Source organism: Mauremys reevesii, linkage group 1 (genome assembly GCF_016161935.1).
Source record: "Mauremys reevesii isolate NIE-2019 linkage group 1, ASM1616193v1, whole genome shotgun sequence".
In the NCBI taxonomy this organism is placed as follows: domain Eukaryota; kingdom Metazoa; phylum Chordata; order Testudines; family Geoemydidae; genus Mauremys; species Mauremys reevesii.
In genome coordinates, this window is record NC_052623.1 from 144,559,732 (window position 1) to 144,578,403 (window position 18,672).

The following is an 18,672-nucleotide window of genomic DNA, read 5'->3' on the forward strand; positions in this document are numbered from 1 at the left end:
GCTTAAACTTGTTTGGTGTCTTTTTGCCAGTGTTCTGCATTTGTTTCATTAATTTCATTTTCTAGTTTCAAATTAAGTGTCTAGTGTTACACAAATCCTCTTCCCCACTATAAAAGACTGATTCACACACAGGTTGCTAGAATAGTGCTAAATTAAACCCTGATTCTCCTATAGACACTAGCAATCCTTGTATATTTGACTGCTAACTAAAATATTTTAAATAACCTTCTTGAGCATTACACACAAATTGGAATAACTTTGTATACAGTGCAATCTTACTGAATACAAGAAAAATGTAAAAATCACATTTGCAGATTTTAATTCTTTTGTATGAATACTTTTTGGATAGTATTTTCTTGCAAAATCATAGATTAAACATGTATTTGAGTAGGTGTCCACTACATTCAGTTATGATATAAGAAATGATGATAAGTCAATGATAAGTTATGATGTAAGTCAATGATGATAAGAAAATGTTAAGTACTATGGGGGTGGGAGAGCATTGTACTGCATTTATGCTAAATTAAAGGAGAATGAGGAATGTTTGTTAACTTTCAGATTGAATTGTGAATAGTTTTTGTTTTTCCTTTCTTTAGATTGCCAGCAATTGTGAGAGGAGAAGCCATTGATAGATACTGGCCCACGGCTGATGGGCGTTTGGTAGAGTATGACATAGATGAGGTTGTTTATGATGAAGAGTCGCCTTATCAGAATATTAAAATTCTACATTCGAAACAGTTTGGGAATATTCTTATCCTCAGTGGGGATGTTAGTAAGTATGGTCTCTTTACAATGTGCTGTTGGTCTGAAGCTGTAGGTTGTTTGGATTCTATCTTGTCAGAACACACCTTTGTTAGTTTCCCCTGGATGTTGTGTGGAGTTTCTGGGGGGAGTGTGAATGTGTGTGTGTTTTAAAGGCATTTTTTCAAAGTATCAAACAGAAAGTTTCAGAGAATAGTGAAGAGAGCTCTCTTATATTTATTTAACCCTTTCTCAGGCTGTGCAACCTCTGACAGTTACTTTAAGGGACAGGAAAGCAAACTCAGTCATCCATCTTCTAACCAACTGCCCATTATTTTAAAGGACAAATGAAATGATTTTCCCTAGTCTGCCTTAGGGTTTTATAACTTGTTAAATGGCTTATTTTCCCCTTTAAAATATTTGGGCCGTTGGCCACTTGCTTTCTCTTTTGTTAACTGATTTTCTTTGTTTGAGGCCAGCTAGGGGCAGCCAATTAGCGGTCTCAACCTCCCCATCAATACTACTACTTCTTCGAGTGCTTGTACATGTCCATTTGGATTTAGGTGTGTGCATGCTCTGAGCACAGCTGTTGGACATTTTTCCCTTAGTGGTATTCGTTGGCTTGGCTCTGGTGCCTTCTGGTGCTGCATGATCATAGAAATGATCATGCAGCGAGGGGCCTCGCTGAGCCTGCACTCTTCAGTTCCTTCTTACCGCCCATGACAGCTGTTGGAACTGCTCTCTTTGCCTTTGCAAAGTGCCTTTAGTGGTTCTCTCTATAGTTTTCCTGTACATAGTTTCTTAGTCTAGTTTTTAGTTGTTTTACTGTAGTAGGGGTAGGGCTCCTCTCAATGCCCGGAGAGGCTGTCCGTTCCTTCCCCAGTACCGGGACATGCCTTGATAACTGGGGCTTAAACAGTGTGGCAAGCCTAGGCCTACCAGTGACCCTCACTTGAGTTGTCTCAAGTGTCTGGAGGAGGGCCACAGGAAAGGACACTGCCAGATCTGCCATGATTTCAAACCCCTCTGGTGCTCTTCGCAGGCATTGTGTAGACAAATATATATCTATCTAATAAAATGATAGCCCAGGGACTGCTCAATTAACTGAGGTGTAAGAAAAAGTCAATGAATTAGCAGAGAGTATGCAGTAATGCCCCCACCTGCAATTGGCTGCTTGTGGTCACATCTGCACAGAGTTCATTGACTCTAATAGGGGTCATTATGCAGATCTACCCATGCAGAGTAAATGGTGGGATGAGGGTGGAAGTAGCCATAAAAATTCCATGCAGGGAAAGCCCTTAGTTCTGGCATGTCCTCACTTTGGAGAGCTGGATTTTGTAACATTAACACTTGTAAACATGTTGGTTTTTTTGTTCTGGAAGAATATAAAATCCATGCTGGTTTTCACACTGACATTACACAGCATTGCTTTAAGATGCATCTGGTCTACTGTATTTAGTGATTAATGACTTCAAAATGCAAAGCTTCTGACCAACTTTCTCTTTGTTCCTTCCAGATCTGGCAGAGAGTGACCTGGCATATACGCAAGCCATAATGGGCAGTGGGAAAGAAGACTACACTGGGAAAGAAGTGCTGATCCTAGGAGGTGGTGATGGGGGTATACTATATGAAATAGTCAAACTGAAACCAAAGATGGTCACCATGGTGGAGATATCCTTTCAACAAATGACCATTCATGTTAATAATACAGCATACTCTTCCTTATGTATCTTGAGACCTCAAGTTAAATGTCTCTTATATGAACTTGTGTTGGGAGACTGGCTCTCTCTAAGCCAAAAAATAGGAATGGTTTTAGACCCAATCACTGCAGCATGCAGGCGCTGACTGAGATCTGATCCTGGCCATGGAATATATATTTCCAAGTTCCTAATCCAAACCATAGCTCTCAGACAGCATTTTCTGCACTTAGAGCTGAATCCCGATTTTCTTATTTAGGTAACTTAAAGCCATTGATGTCAATGGGAATGTCACTTGATTAAAGACTTCAGGATTTGGTTCTTAATGATGATGGCACATGTGTCAAACCGTATCCTCTTTCTCAGATATCAGTTAAAGAAAATGATCCAAAGGTGGCTTCATAAATAAGATTTCAAAGTTTTCCAGATATGATTTGCTGTTAGTCACTGTACATAGGAAATTTCATTAGCTATAAACCAAAATAATTACCATCATCATTGTACTAAAACATTACACTTTTAAAATGTATGGTAAATTATGGTGCCATCAGTGCTGGTTGGAAAGATTTTTTTTTTTAATATAAATAATATCTTAAACCTCTAATTGAGGTTGGGAATTAATTCCTAAGCCTAGATGTTGCAGGAAATTATATTCCTATTCCTATTCCTCCATAAGTTTGACTGTATCTTTTCGATAAAAGGGACATCCCCCCCCCAACTTTGGTTAATAAAAGGTGAACAGAATTTAATGCTCCTTAACTAACATCAAACATTGACCAAATGGTGATCGACGGGTGTAAAAAATACATGCGTAAAACATGTGGAGATGTCTTAGACAATCTTAAAGGAGAATGCTATCAGGTAATCTATCTGTTACCTTCATTGCAAGTAACATCTAGATTTAGATCTGGCATGTATTGTTTTGGGAAGTTTTTTGTATGCCATCTGACTTCTTCTTAACATTTTCTTTCCTACTATTTTAGGTTTAATCCATATCTGCATTTCTAAATCATAGTATAGTTTGTACCAGGGTTTAGATTCAAAACACTGATCCATTAATTTTGAGATATTTAACTCTCCATCTCCAAACCCACTCTGCTTTTTTAATATTTACAACTCACACTTGGAATAATAAAGAAGCTTGAAGGATAATAATGCATATTGCCATCACCAAACCTTGTTAGTAGCTGAGTGAAAATAGGTAATATTAATATAAAAATAGGGTATTGTGTCTAATATCTCCCAGTATAAACTGGCTGAGAAGTAATGCAAATCATAAACTTAATTCAATGCTAGTGCATCATTCAGAATCTCAGGTATAGTTCACATGATAGGGGGGTTAATTTGGTTTTATCTGTGCCATTATTTGCTTGAAATCTGTTGGCAAATTCTGTTCATATGAGTAAATATTCTACACCCCCTCCCCATTGGAAAAAAGAAGAAACTAGGTTACTGAGAAGGGTATGTGACATACCATGTCTGTCAGAGTAGGTAAACTAGCCCAGATCTACTGGATCATAGTTTGTTATCTTAACTGCAAGGTTATTCTTCCTAAGGACATATCCTTGAACACTAGCTAGTTTTCTTGGAGAAAAACTAGCAAAAATTGCATGATATTTTGCATGCGTCAAGTGCCGTTCATCCAAGGATCTCAAAACTTGCCATTATCTTGTGAGGCTATTAACTACTTCCCCATCTACAAAATGGGGAATAACAGAGGCACAAATGATCTAAGTGGTCACCCAGCAGTTGGTGACAGAGCTTGGGAATGGAAATTCTGGTTGGCTGTTGCATCACTCTGCTGCCCGATCCCCCCAGCATTGCCTTCTATATGGAGATATAAAAAGCTAAGATTAGAACCTTATGTTAAAGTCTGGCTTAATTCTGACCTCTTTCCCTATTTTAATTCCTATACATCATATCAGTCTAGTCAGTTTAAGAGGATTTTGAACACTTATTAAAAAATAATTTTTTAGGTTCTAATAGAAGACTGTGTTCCAGTACTGAAGAGGTATGCCAAAGAAGGAAGGATGTTTGATTATGTAATTAATGATCTGACAGCTGTTCCAATCTCCACATCTCCTGAAGAAGGTTAATTCTTTGTTTATACTAACTGTTTTTAACACTTTTTGCTTTCTTGACAGTTCACAGTAAAATATTATTTTGGAGTTAAAATGAGGGGAATTTTTTTACCTTATGTGATGCTTCTTGGGGGTACCCTGGGTTGTGAGGAACCTTGCTAGCCCTTCTGCCCCACCCCCTGCCCCTCCTGGCTTCACCTTGAGGAAACCTTGTCTGTACCTGCCATGGGTCAGCTCCCCAACTCCAGGGGCAGCACAAGCACACTCCTGTAGGCCTACTCTGTTCATATGAGTAAAGTTCTCTGAAGATGTCCACGCAGTGTGCAGAGGCGGTCAAAAAAGCAAACAGGATGTTAGGAATCATTAAAAAGGGGATAGAGAATAAGACTGAGAATATATTATTGCCCTTATATAAATCCATGGTACGCCCACATCTCGAATACTGTGTACAGATGTGGTCTCCTCGCCTCAAAAAAGATATTCTAGCACTAGAAAAGGTTCAGAAAAGAGCAACTAAAATGATTAGGGGTTTAGAGAGGGTCCCATACGAGGAAAGATTAAAGAGGCTAGGACTCTTCAGCTTGGAAAAGAGAAGACTAAGGGGGGATATGACAGAGGTATATAAAATCATGAGTGATGTTGAGAAAGTGGATAAGGAAAAGTTATTTACTTATTCCCATAATACAAGAACTAGGGGTCACCAAATGAAATTAATAGGCAGCAGGTTTAAAACAAATAAAAGGAAGTTGTTCTTCACGCAGCGCACAGTCAACTTGTGGAACTCCTTACCTGAGGAGGTTGTGAAGGCTAGGACTATAACAATGTTTAAAAGGGGACTGGATAAATTCATGGTAGTTAAGTCCATAAATGGCTATTAGCCAGGATGGGTAACAATGGTGTCCCTAGCCTCTGTTCGTCAGAGGATGGAGATGGATGGCAGGAGAGAGATCACTTGATCATTGCCTGTTAGGTTCACTCCCTCAGGGGCACCTGGCATTGGCCACTGTCGGTAGACGGATACTGGGCTAGATGGACCTTTGGTCTGACCCGGTACGGCCTTTCTTATGTTCTTATGTTATGTTACTCAGTCCTGCTGACATTCTGCAGGTTAGTGAAAGGCACACTGCAACTCCGGAGCATCTGCCTGGATTGTCTAGCCCCGTGGGGCTCTTGGGTCACAACTAGTTGTATCAAAAGCTAAATAGCAGACTGCAATGATGGGGTACATCTACACTGCAAAAAAAATGCCAAAACAAAACCTGTGGCAGTGAATCTCAGCCTGGGTCATTTGATGCAGGGCTAAAAATAGCAGTGCAGATGTTCCCACTTGGGCGGGAGCTCAGGCTCTCAGAAACTGACCACCACCACCACCATCAGCTTGCTGTGGGTTTCAGATCCTGAGCTCCAGCCCAAGTGGGAACATCTGCACTGCTATTTTTACTCCTGTAGTGTGAGCCGGAGTCAGTTGATGTGGGCTCTAAGACTCTGCCATGGCTTTTTTCCCCTGCAGTAGTGTAGACATATATCCACAAGTACGTCATTCCTCCTCTCCTCTCCCCCGCCCCCCACTTTCTGGATGTTGGTGGTGACAGGGACCTAGTCACTGCAGAGCAGTGAAGCCAACTGTACACTTACTAAGTAACATGCTCTTTTGAGACCAGAGATGTTCTCATAATTAGGAATACTAGGAAGAAAAGTAAGGGGCGAGGGGAAAGGAGTGCACATGCATGCAGATGGAGAGAAGAATTGTGACTATCAGGACTTCGAAATTTTAGCATTCAGTTCCTGAATTGGGAGAAGGAGGAAGTGAGGAGTACTTTCCTTGCAAATTTTAAAGTAAATGTCATAGCAGGATCTTTATTTTCCCCCATCTCCACTTCTTGAGTTGAATTTAAACAGTACAGCTAGTTTATAAACTATGGAAGACTTTGGAAACACAAATTTGTTTTTTACAGCTTGCCATAGATTTGTGACCTACAGAACCTGAATGTACATTTTCTTTAATTGGGTCTTATGAAATTGGGGGACACACTATTTTATCCTCTCAGGAAGGGAGATATGTTTTATGTTTTTGAAAATAAATATAATAGTATCACACTATATTTGATGCATCTGACGAAGTGGGTATTCACCCACAGAAGCTCATGCTCCAAAACGTCTGTTAGTCTATAAGGTGCCACAGGACTCTTTGCTGCTTTTACACTATATTTGAGTTGCTGCTCTAGCATGTACGTTTTTGGAGCATTTTTTGCCCAGATTTCTTTTCTCTTTGGAGCATTTCTTCCCCCTCCACCCTCCCGCCCCCCAGGAATTTACTTCCTCTCTGGGTGATGGTACAATATAAACTACTGTAGTCATATGTAAGTCTTGGGAATAATTTTATACAGAACCCAGAAGTATGCTGAGCTCTGCTTGAAGACAGCCACTGCCCTAAATAGGTCCAAAACTCAGACCTTGATCTTGTAGTTTACCCCATCAGGCACATCCCTGAATCCATGCACAGTGAACTGCATGATTGAGGCCTATATTTAGATATGATGCAGTTGTTGCCGGCACAGAGGCCCGAGGACAGCAACAGTGGTTCGTTGCCCGGTGTGCTTCGCTCCAATAAACACACCAAGGTGGAGAAGCAGACAAAGTTTATTTGAGATCTCAAAGCGGTGCCAGGAGACACAGACACGTCTCAGATCAAGCACACACCTACAAGCAGTTTTTCCCTCTTTATACATAACTTCAGCTAAGCATTCCTATTACCCCCACTACCCCCCCTTCTTGCCCCTCCCGTCTATTCCCATGTAGCAAATACACTTTGCAATAGCAATTACATTAAGCAGTTAAGTCATACTTGGCAAAAACCACTTTAGCTCGTTAGTAACTCTTCTGTGAACAGTTATCTTGTTTTACTTTCCTTGATCTGTTATTCTGCCCCCCTTAGCCAGGTGCAAGCAGGCCTCATCATTATCTCCTGGCAGTACCAGGGTTGAGCTAGCTGTTGCACATTCCATTCTCGGTTACTGGCCTGCTAGGTCGATTAGAGTTTAAACATGGAGGCACTCTGGGCAAGCATAAAATAACTTTGGTCCATTCAGACCTAGTACAGATGCCTGATGACACCAACACAGTGAATGATTACAGCAATGTCCTTCCTCATTTCAGTCCCTTTCTACTTTCTGTTAGCTTCCAGTGTCACACATTTAACATGTTTTAGACATAATCATTATATTTACCTCTGTTATGCAAGTATTATACTCACACTTGAACTTGAGCCTTTAGAGCAGGGGTCGGCAACCTTTCAAAAGTGCTGTGCCGAGTCTTCATTTATTCACTCTAATTTAAGGTTTTGCGTGCCAGTAATACATTTTAACGTTTTTAGACGGTCTCTTTCTATAAGTCTATAATATATAACTAAACTATTGTTGTATGTAAAATAAATACGTTTTTTAAAATGTTTAAGAAACTTCATTTAAAATTTAATTAAAATGCAGAGCCCCCCCTGGACCGGTGGCCAGGATCTGAGTAGTGTGAGTGCCACTGAAAATTAGCGTGCCATAAGCTGCCTACCCCTGCTTTAGAGTAATAATTTTTTGGCTTTTGTATATTAGAATACATTTCTAAAAGGTCAGTGTTTAAGCTTCTGATTTTTATGTTTAAATTACTGCTTTTGTTTCATATCAGGCCAGATATCACTTAGAGAAAATTGTGAGAGACAGGATTTTTATAGATTGTTTAGAAAGCATTTTTGAGAATGCAAACGTTTGATATATTTAGATTCAGTATTATTAGTACCAACTCAGGGTATTTTTTGGCTGTATTTGGATTACAGTCCAGATGACTCATTACACTGAGTAGGGATACAGTATGCAGGCAGAATAGGGAAATACCCTTTTGTTAGTAATAGGGAATAACTGCAGAAGACCCTGCCTTTCAGTGCATATTAGAGAAAGATGGGTTGATTTCATAGCACAGCATGAAAAAACTGCCTCCAAACATTCTATAATGGCTCCTGGTCCTAATTCTACTGTTTTTTCAACTCCCATGCTGTTGCTTATTCCTTGATTGACATTTTGGGGTGGGGGGCGGAGAAATCCAATAGCAGCCCCCAAACAAGACAGACAAAAAAAATCTGGAAGGTTGCTGAGCAAGTCTGAAAGTTGAGGTCCTTTTTCAAAAGAGTTGAGGACTTCAGAATTATTATATGCTATCTCACTATTCTATTAAAATATGGATATGGAACACTTTAGGGAACATAAGCTATCTTATCTATGGAGAATAGAATTTTCCTTGCAGAAGACACAGTGTGGATGGAATGGCTAGAAGAAGTTGAAGTCTTATTGTGCTGTATGTTGCAGGACAGCAAGATCTCAATATTTTCATTAGGCGGCACTATTTTAGATTCCTCTCCAGTAATGCCTTCAAGATGACAGATAACTTGATGACAGATGACAGGTAGCTTGAGTTGCCAATTGCAGTTATGCTTGCGAAACAAGTTAAGTCTTCACGAGGGTTAATTTAATGCATGCATCCAGTGACTTAAAGAATCACCATTACATTCTTTCTCCTGCGTATTTTTCTTATTTTCAGGACTCTGGAGCTTTTCATCCTGAACTGCTTACCAATATGCACCTTGCAATGTGAAAAATTAGAGCTGATGGGGGAATGTCACTTATGCATCTAACCTCCATAGTTTAGGATTGCATGCTTGCTTCCTCTGTGCCCTTGGCTGGGTGGAAACTGCCTTACCTTATTGGTAATGAAATACTTTTCTATTGGCATTCTGGGCTTAAAAAGCCCAGTTACTGGCATTGAAGACTTGATTTTTTTTTCCCCTGAAATTTTCTTTGTTTACCACTTTTAGTTTGACTTTAAGCACAGTCAGCTGAATAGTGGGAACTCATGAAAATAAGTGTGGGAATTCACACTACAGGCTATGCAAAGTCTCTGAAATTCTAAAAAAACCTGACAAAAATCCCAGGAGCCCAAGTGCTGGTAATCAACACTTTATTTAAACTAATGATAGAGAAAAATAATCATCCTGCTGAAATACTCAGTAGCAGTGCTTAAATATTAGTTATGTAATGCTTAGCAAGCCACTAGTACTTGAAGATTCTAATTCATTCTTTATATCCAGATTCTACGTGGGAGTTTCTACGACTGATTCTTGACCTTTCAATGAAAGTCCTGAAACATGATGGAAAATATTTCACGCAGGTATGACACTGTGATTAAAAGTAATAATTCTACATTCCTTCTCTATATATAGTGACTTACATTTTCAGATCCTGAAAAAATACTGGCTGACTTTTTCTTTAATATATTGCTAGGGATATATGTATGAAACATGGTCTTTGCTGCTGCTGACTCATTTGTTTCTGGTGGTGCATGTTCTCAGCTGAGGTCATAGTGTATTTGTCTTGACATTTATAAGCAATTCTTCAGGAACTAGTTGGCTTGTCACAGAGGATTATGGCTTCAAGTGGTGTTTAAAAAAGTAAGAACTGGTGAATTGTTAAACAAAGAACCAGTTTTCATGTGGCTCTAGTAATATAAACAAAAGATGAAAACTTATGTTGTCCATAAGGCATGAGTGAGTTGAGAACTGACCTACTGGATGCTCAACCAGCAATAAATGGAGAGTTAATAATAAAGAACTCCTCCCCATAGTAATGTTTAGATTGCTAGCTCCAACTTCAAGGACCAGATTTGCAAATATAAATTTTTGCCTGCATTTTTCCACAAAATTAGAGGCAACTTTTGAAAACCTGCTCTAATTTTGGCACTGTAAAAACACTTCAGGTGAAGACAGTGGCAAAACTCTGATTTCCAAGTGCCCACTAATGTTGAAACCTCTGGACTAATATTCATTAACTTAAAGTTTTAAAAAAAATATAAAAGCCTTTTAATATATTAACTGACGTAAAACCACTTCAAGTGTAATTCTAATCAAACTCTCACTGGAAGAGACTTTTTAAATATTGTGATGCTTTCTCGGGGTGCCCAAAACCATAAGTCACTGTTATCCCTCTGCCTCAGCAAGAGAGAGCTTTTCTGGAGCTTAAAGTGTGTGTCAGCTACCTGCCACACCAGTGTGTCCACCTCACCAGCAAACTTCTTGAGATTCTGCCAGTCTTAACCTAGCCTTGCAGGTAACATTCATTGAACCCCAGTTCCTGAACCCCCTAGGAGAGCGCTCCTCTGCAGTAACCAGCTCCTATCATTGGACGTTCACCAAAATTACCAAGTTTACTCCTCTAAAGAGACAGTGCATGCACCAGCCTGTTAATTTAGCTGAGAGATCCACACTTTAATGCACAGCACTGGGATGATTTTATGATAAAACCAAAAGTAAGTCTATTAATAAGAATAGCAATGTAAGTGAGAGTAAGCAAGGATAATAGAAACAGAAAATGATGACGAAACAAAAATTAAACACATTTTCCAGTGTCTAAAATTTAACCGATTACAATCTTGGTCTCAGGAAATTTCACTGTTACAGTCAGATCAGTGTCTTTAACCCACGTGGCTGAGGGATCCACCTTTCACAGATTTCTGTGTCCCCTGACGAAGTGGGTATTCGCTCACAAAAGTTTATGCTCCAATACATCTGTTAGTCTATAAGATGTGTGACAGACCCAGACCAGTGGGGTACAGGAGTCTGGTAGAGGGCAAATATACTGGTCACTGGCTGAGTAATTTTCTGTTCCCTGAGTGACCAGAGCAGGGGCTGCACTAGAGTAATCAGGAACCTGCTAGAACCCATTCAGGCAGACAAGCTGATTAGAACATCTGCAGCCAATCAAGGCAGGCTAATCAGGGCACCTGGGTTTAAAAAGGAGCTCACTCCAGTCAGGTGAGGGAGAGCCAGAGGAGAGGAAGTGCGTGTGAGGAGCTGGGAGCAAGAGGCGCAAGGAGCTGAGAGTGAGAGTGAGAGGGTGTGCTGCTGGAGGACTAAGGAGTACAAGCGTTATCAGACACCAGGAGGAAGGTCCTGTGGTGAGGATAAAAAAGGTGTTTGGAGGAGGCCATGGGGAAGTAGCCCAGGGAGTTGTAGCTGTCATGCAGCTGTTACAGGAGGCACTATAGACATCTGCAATCCACAGGGCCCTGGGCTGGAACCTGGAGTAGAGGACGGGCCCGGGTTCCCCCCAAACCTCCCAACTTCTGATCAGACACAGGAGAAGTTGACCCAGACTGTGGGGAAGATCACTGAGGTGAGCAAATCTGCCAAATAAGCGCAGGACCCACCAAGGTAGAGGAGGAACTGTGTCACAGATGCCACAGGACTCGTTGCTTTTTACAGATCTAGACTAACATGGCTACCCCTCTGATCTCTGTGTTCTCTGTGTCTCTGTGTCCATTAAGTGATGGTTTCTTGCTTCTCTTTATACTTCTCCAAACTCATTGTTTTGTCTATAGAGCAAGATGACTCCCTGCTGTTCATCCCATCCCCCTGTTGACTAGTATGTAAATGGAGCTTCCATTGTTTTGGTTCCATATTGCCTAATTTACATTAGGGAGAGGGAGATAGCTGCCTTCCCTCCCCTCTGAGAGAAACCCTGTTTCTCCCTTTCTCTGATCAGCCTTGAATGCATAATATCAATGAGTATCCATGCTTCCTCACAGTGTTAATACATACATTTCACAATGATATTCATAACTCATGTGTTGCTGGCTTTCATAAAAGACGTTACTTAATACATTTATACAGTAACTCCTCACTTAAAGTTGTTCCGGTTAACGTTGTTTCGTTGTTATGTTGCTGATCAATTAGGGAACATGCTCATTTAAAGTTGTGCAATGTTACCTTAGAACGTTGTTTGGCAGCTGCCTGCTTTGTCCACTGCCTGCAGAAAGAGCAGCCCGTTGGAGCTAGCTGGTGGGGGCTTGGAGCCAGGGCGGACCGGCAGCCCCCCATCAGCTCCCTGCTCCCTTAAGTTCCCTGTGCAGCAGCTGTCCAGCAGGCTATCAACTGACCACAGTTCACCTGTTCCTCCCCCCATTGCCATGTACTGCTCCTGCCCTCTGACCTGGAGCTGCTCCTGGGAGCCTCCTGCTTGCTGGCGGGGGGGATGGGAGGGATAATATCAGGGTGCCCCCCTCCCCCTGCTCCTGCCACCCACTTATCCTATCTCCATAGAGTGGGGAACGGGGGGACCACAAGACAGGGCTCAGGACGGAGGGAGCGTGCAGGCAGCAGCTGCTGTCTCAACTTCCTGATCTAAAAAGGCAGTGTACTTAGAGTTGGGTCAGCGTACTTAAAGGGGCAATGTGCATTTTTCAGGAACATAACTACAACGTTAAGCGAGGAGTTAATGTAGTATAATAGTATTGTATACAGTATTCAGTTGCTTATTTTGGAGGTTTCAGGCCCCTGTTCTTCCTCTGGGATGTCTGGACTCTCCTTATCACAAATATGTAGTCATAACTGCACGTATAAGTTTTGTATCATTGTTTTAAACATAAAATGTTTGCTGTTATTTTCTGTTCTTCAGCACGTATCTGAACTGTAACTCTGAAGGTATTTTTTCCTCCCTATGCACTCAGCATAACTTGTCTTTGAATATATCTATCATGCAGGTGTAGTATGTTGAAATATTTGTTTTCACTTAGTACTCTACAATAATTCTTGAATGGCGAACAAATCAGTGAACTTAATGTCTGTCTAAGCTAGGAGTTTGTAAAGGAAATGGCTTTTATGCTAGACGGCAGTGCATAAATTCACAAAAAAATAAGGTTTGCCTACAAAACCCCCACCAACCACCCCCACCACCACTTATTTTGTGTTGTTTTCATTATTGCCCACCTTATTGTCATCAGAGTTTAACTCATTTCACTGTAAAATATAGTAAAATCTATATTTTACTTCTATAACTGTAAACTTAAAATTGTATCCATGGTTTTAGGTATTCATGAGGAATCTGCCAAATTTAATTATTTTAGTAAAAGTTAACATTAGCAACAATAACCACTGTGGTATTGGAGCCTTGTTTAAGCATATGTTGAAAACTGCAGCGTGTTGAATGCTATGATGTGTTGATAAGTGCTGACTCTTGAATTGGTCTCTGTATTGCAGTTTGCCAGTCTGTGTGGTTTGGTAGTGGAGGGTTGTTTAGTTTATAGATTCTGTTACATAGTGTTACTCCAATTTGCTATGTCTCAGACTGCTGTCTGGGTCTGTATGGTGTACCTTGTATTTACTTAGCAAAACAACTTCATTTTCTCAAAGAAGGCATTTGTAAAAACTGAGATTGCCTTCCCCAGGGAGCTGAAAACTATGGGTTAGCCTAAAAATAATGTATTAAGTGGCACCAGAAAAAGTAATGGTTTATTTGCCCATCTATTCATTCTGGCTTGTCGCGTCTCCCTGTGTTACATCTTGGCTTTTCCCGTGATGAGCAGACGCTTCTCAGCAGAAACCAAGGTGTCTAATAATGGAGTAGACCTCCTACTTATTACTGGTCAGCTGCCACATAGTAGCTGACTCTACAGGGCTCCAGCTGAAATCTGTTGTGCTTTGTGCTTTGTGCTTTGTGCTGGTGTTTGAACACTGGCTGTAGGGTCGCCAAGCATGCAGTGGAGTCAGCCTTTCAAGTTGGAAAGCTGTCAGATTAAGGGCTGTCGGTTTAGAATATTGTTTCTTCCCAGTGTCTGGGCAAACTTTCTTCCACAACATAGCTTCATTTACAAACCCAAACCTTCCATCTACTTTGGATGTGACTTTCTCAATGACTAGCTTGTGTTACAGACTCAGATTACTTGTTAGCAATGATTTGTACATATTTCACTATGCTAAAGTTTACCTTTTTAGTATCTTAATTCTTTTTAAAGCAAATATACTTGGAGGTGGATTGATTTTATTTTTATTTTTTAAATCAGCAAGCTGGAAACCTTAATTTAAATAATCACTGGTTCTTAATTTTGTTTTGCATATGTACCTTTTGAGTTATTCTCCTAAAGAAAGATTGATTCTCATGGGATAGTAATAATTAAAACATGTTGATTTGCGAACAAATATAGTCTTTTTCACTAAACTAGGAACTTTTTGCTACCCAGGTGGGTACACTATATCTGTACATGTAAATTTAAGCAATTGTATAGCTTAACATGTGTTTAGGAAGATTCTGAGCTCTTACATTTTTTGTGTTAGAAAATGGTGAAAGACACATTTCTTATTAACTAATTCATTTTTTACTTTGTGTTTTGTGTTTATGCTGAATTTGGACGGAAATTTGCATTTAATTAAAAAGGCACAAAAGCAGCATTTAAAATTTTTGTTTTTATTAGTTAAATAAAAACTACCTTACATGTGATGGATATAGAAGAAAAAAAAGTTTATACACACGGATTGTACTGTACCACAACTGTGTCACTATAAGCTAACAGTACAATTACATGTATTGCACTACTTTAGGCTCTGCAGACTGCACCTGCAGATAGAGTTTTATGTAGTGCAAATGCACAGGATGTAGAGCCCAGGAGTCTCCGATAGATAGCTCCTTGACAGTAGCTAGGGAAGTTCAAGAAATATCAGCAGTTACTAGCAGGTAAATACAGAAGCGCTAGCGGGAGGGAGGTGGTAATAATTGTAGGCCGCAGGATGAAAGTCTGAAAGAGTAGTAATTGAGTGTACCTTGCTCTTGCTTAATGATTTTTATCCTCCACATCTGGCTGTGTAATCTGCTCCTTTTCCTCTTCCAATATTCTAGTTACTATTCCCAGGCTAATTGAGTCTAATGAATTTGTTTATGTGCTGTGCATATGTGGTGCTTTGGTTTGTTCTGAAATCAAAACTTGCTGTTTTCCCCTTATTTCGTAGGGTTTTTGTTTTTATTTTTTGAGAGTATAACATGCATTAAGGGGAAAAAAGTCACCAATCCCCCAAACTGGTCATATGCTACTATTCCTAATTAAATAACTTAAGTTCCAAATTCATGAAAGTTTCACTGCCACACCAACATCCTTGTTTTTGCATGACTGTGTTGAGCAGATAATACATCTGTATACTCCTCATGAGCAAGAGGGCACGAAATAAATGGCACTGTAGGTGTAACTGGCTAGGGGTTTGTCCATCAGTGTTCTTCAGGAAAGCTGTGAAATATATGCAGAGGCAGTCTACTGTTTATCTCTCAGGTCTTCATTGCCAACTGGAGCTACATCTGGTTGATTTCAGTGGGCTTTGGATCAGATCCTTGCAGAGAAGAATTATCCAGACAAGATGTATGTCTCTTGGAGGATGGGTGCAATGAAGGTAGTAAAATGGAGTGAGGCTTCATTTGTTTGTCTTTTTTTCCTCTCCTGCAAAATTAGCACATTATTCTCAACAGAAATTGCATAATAGTGAGGGTTTGGGGGAACATTTAGCCAGGTTCTGTGATGTAAGATTTGTTCATTATGTTTTTAAACAAGGCAGGTTTCATGTTTTTCTAGGATTGGCAGGAGGCTCTGTTGAACCAGGAATACATCATGAAAAGGGGTAGAAATTAGATTGTATCTTACATTCTTTTTATAGCTGTGATTTACATAGTTATACTTCCCTCTCAAGATTCTCAAAGTATACTTGTTCTTTCGCATGCATTCCATTCCACAGCTTGGTCATTCCTTAGACATTGAGACTGAATACAGCAGTGGCTCTCAACCTTTCCAGACCCCTTTCACTTAAAAATTACTTGCTTACAAAATCAGACATAAAAATACAAGTATCACAGCACACTGTCACTGAAAAATTGCTTACGTTCTCATTTTTACCATATAATTATAAAATAAATTAATTGGAATGTAAATATTGTACTTACATTTCAGTGTATAGAGAAGTATAAACAAGTCATTGTCTGTATGAAATGTTAGTTTGCACCGACTTCACTAGTGCTTTTTATGTATCCTGTTGTAAAATTAGGCAACTGTCTAGTGCCCTCTGGAAGGCCTTTGAGTACCCCCAGGAGTACATGTACCCCTGGTTGAGAACCAGTGACTTAAGAGAATCTATGAGTATTGTGCAGTATGATCTTGTACCACCGGGTGGAGACAAAAGACTAATATTGGCTAGCAACTTTTCAGCACACCAGAGTCCATGGAAAAGTTTTGTGTGAGAGAATTTTGAGGATTTATTTGCATTAACAAGAGTGCTAGGACAGACTTGGCTAGTTGTAGGATTTGTTTTTATATTGTAGACAGTTATGGAAGACAGTTTGAAAAGAGAGGATTAGATTTTTAACGTGGCTAATAGTTGTGGTAGTATAGTAGTAACCATGTGACTTTTTATCGCCTAATATGCTTGACACGTGTACAGCACATAAAAACTGTTCAGTTTCCTCTCAGTTGTTCAGCTTGCACTCTTGGCTCTTACAACATCACTCTTTCAGTAGTTCCTCAGGCATCATAGTTCTGCAGCCATACACAAGACCTGAATCTCCAATGCAAAAAAGCAAGCCAGCAACTTCCCCCAGCATGATGTGAGGTGGGGAGAGACCCTTTCAGTCCTTTATATATCATAAAGAAGCAAAAAGGTCCTGAAGACATACTACTGAACATAGTCCCATTGATTTGAATAGGAATGCATGAGGTACTAAGGGTTTAAAAGGTTGTCCCATGGTGTAATTACTTTTTCTTTCATCATTTCCTCTCCCTGTGAAGCAGAGAAGTGAAGTGATTTGCCAAAGGCTACATGGTGAGGGTTTGATCCTATGAGGTGCTGAGTACCCTTCTCTCTTATTGGAGATAGTGGGAGTTGAGGGTGCTCAGGATCTTGAAGGATAGAGCCCTGAGTCATTGACCAATCTTAGAACTTGGGACCTCCTGACTGAGTCCCATATAGTCATTCTTTCCAGACCTCACTACTCAAAATGCTGTTTGGGCCACGTTTCTGTTTCATGCAGGGTAAAATATCCTTTTCTTAAAGGAATAGGGTTGGATTTTCAAAATTGCATAAGTCAGTCGGTTTTAACTCGTGATCTGTGGACCCCTGGGGGTGCGCAGACTATGTGTAAGATTTCCAAAGGGGTCTGCACCTCTATTTGAAAAAATTTAGGGGTCTGCAAATAAATAAAGATTGAAAACCACTGACCTAAGTGACAGGAGCATAAGTCCCACTCCTAAATCACTTATGTGCTTTTGAAGATCCCACTCAAGAGTTGTCCTAACTGCCTCAAAACTACCTTTTTGCATGCTGTCCAAACCTATTGGAAGGTTCTCTAACAGCTGATGTATGATGGCTGTTTTATTATCAGTCATTGTCTGTTTTGTATAACCCAACGATTTTAACTGATAGGCACTATTCTTGATGCCAGATACTTGCTCAGCCAATCTAACCTTCTCAGCCAATAGCTGTCATCTTGAGCCTGTTTATGAAACGAAAACTTAAAAAATATTTTTGTATGGGAACTGCACTTCCTTGTCTGGGTCATCTTTCCCGTCCAGATAAAAATGTTCTCAGAATGTTTATGGTGGGTTTTTGTGCATTCCACTAACTACTGTTGTGAGGATAAGATTTCTTGTCCCCCCCCCCCCCCCCGTTGCCATTTGTCATACTTCTCCTTCCCAACCACTCTCCAATATAATAGAAGTCTGCCCTTTTAGATTCTTCAAACCCGTTGGGCCATTGTCTCATAGCTGCTCGTGTGTGTGTAATTTCTTGTCAGTTTCTTCTTTCAAAATTCTTCTGACCAACACAACTACTTTTGAGGCATGGTTCCTAGGTGTGTGTATATTCCACACATGGGTACGCATGTGTACCATGCACACCCACATATGGAATATGGATAGGGATAACCTCCAGTTATAGGTATTTCTTTGTTATCCTAAAATGAACTGTGTTTTCATAAAACACTGCAGAGTCCTCCTTTGAACCCATTCAGCTCCATTATCTCTTGATAACTGCCCCATCTCCCACGACACACATATACTTACTTAGCCAAAATGATTTTCTGTCTTGCTGTAGAATAGATATCTTCTGGCCCTTAGTCACGCTGAAATAAAAAAGAAAGGGAATATTGGCCGAATTCAACTGCTTCCTTTGTCCTAGTCCCATGTAAGAAAAGAGCTTTTGATATTACCCTTCCTTTTTCCTTCTAGTAGGAAAGCTGGCTGCTACCAGACAAAGCATGGTGGTAGTGTGTGCGCTCATGTGGCAGAGGAAAGAAAAAATGTTGCAAGGGATAGGT

At 40.2% G+C, this 18,672-nt stretch overlaps 1 protein-coding gene across 1 annotated transcript in view; it reads left to right on the forward strand.

Moving 5' to 3' along the window:
* SMS (spermine synthase) overlaps positions 1–18,672 on the forward strand; it is a 77,760-nt gene that overhangs the window by 49,593 nt on the left and 9,495 nt on the right. The window contains exons 5-9 of the mRNA XM_039499908.1: positions 597–772; positions 2,258–2,412; positions 3,210–3,299; positions 4,415–4,529; positions 9,648–9,727. Of these exons, the coding sequence (XP_039355842.1) occupies positions 597–772; positions 2,258–2,412; positions 3,210–3,299; positions 4,415–4,529; positions 9,648–9,727 (616 nt within the window). The remainder of the gene's footprint in view (positions 1–596; positions 773–2,257; positions 2,413–3,209; positions 3,300–4,414; positions 4,530–9,647; positions 9,728–18,672) is intronic.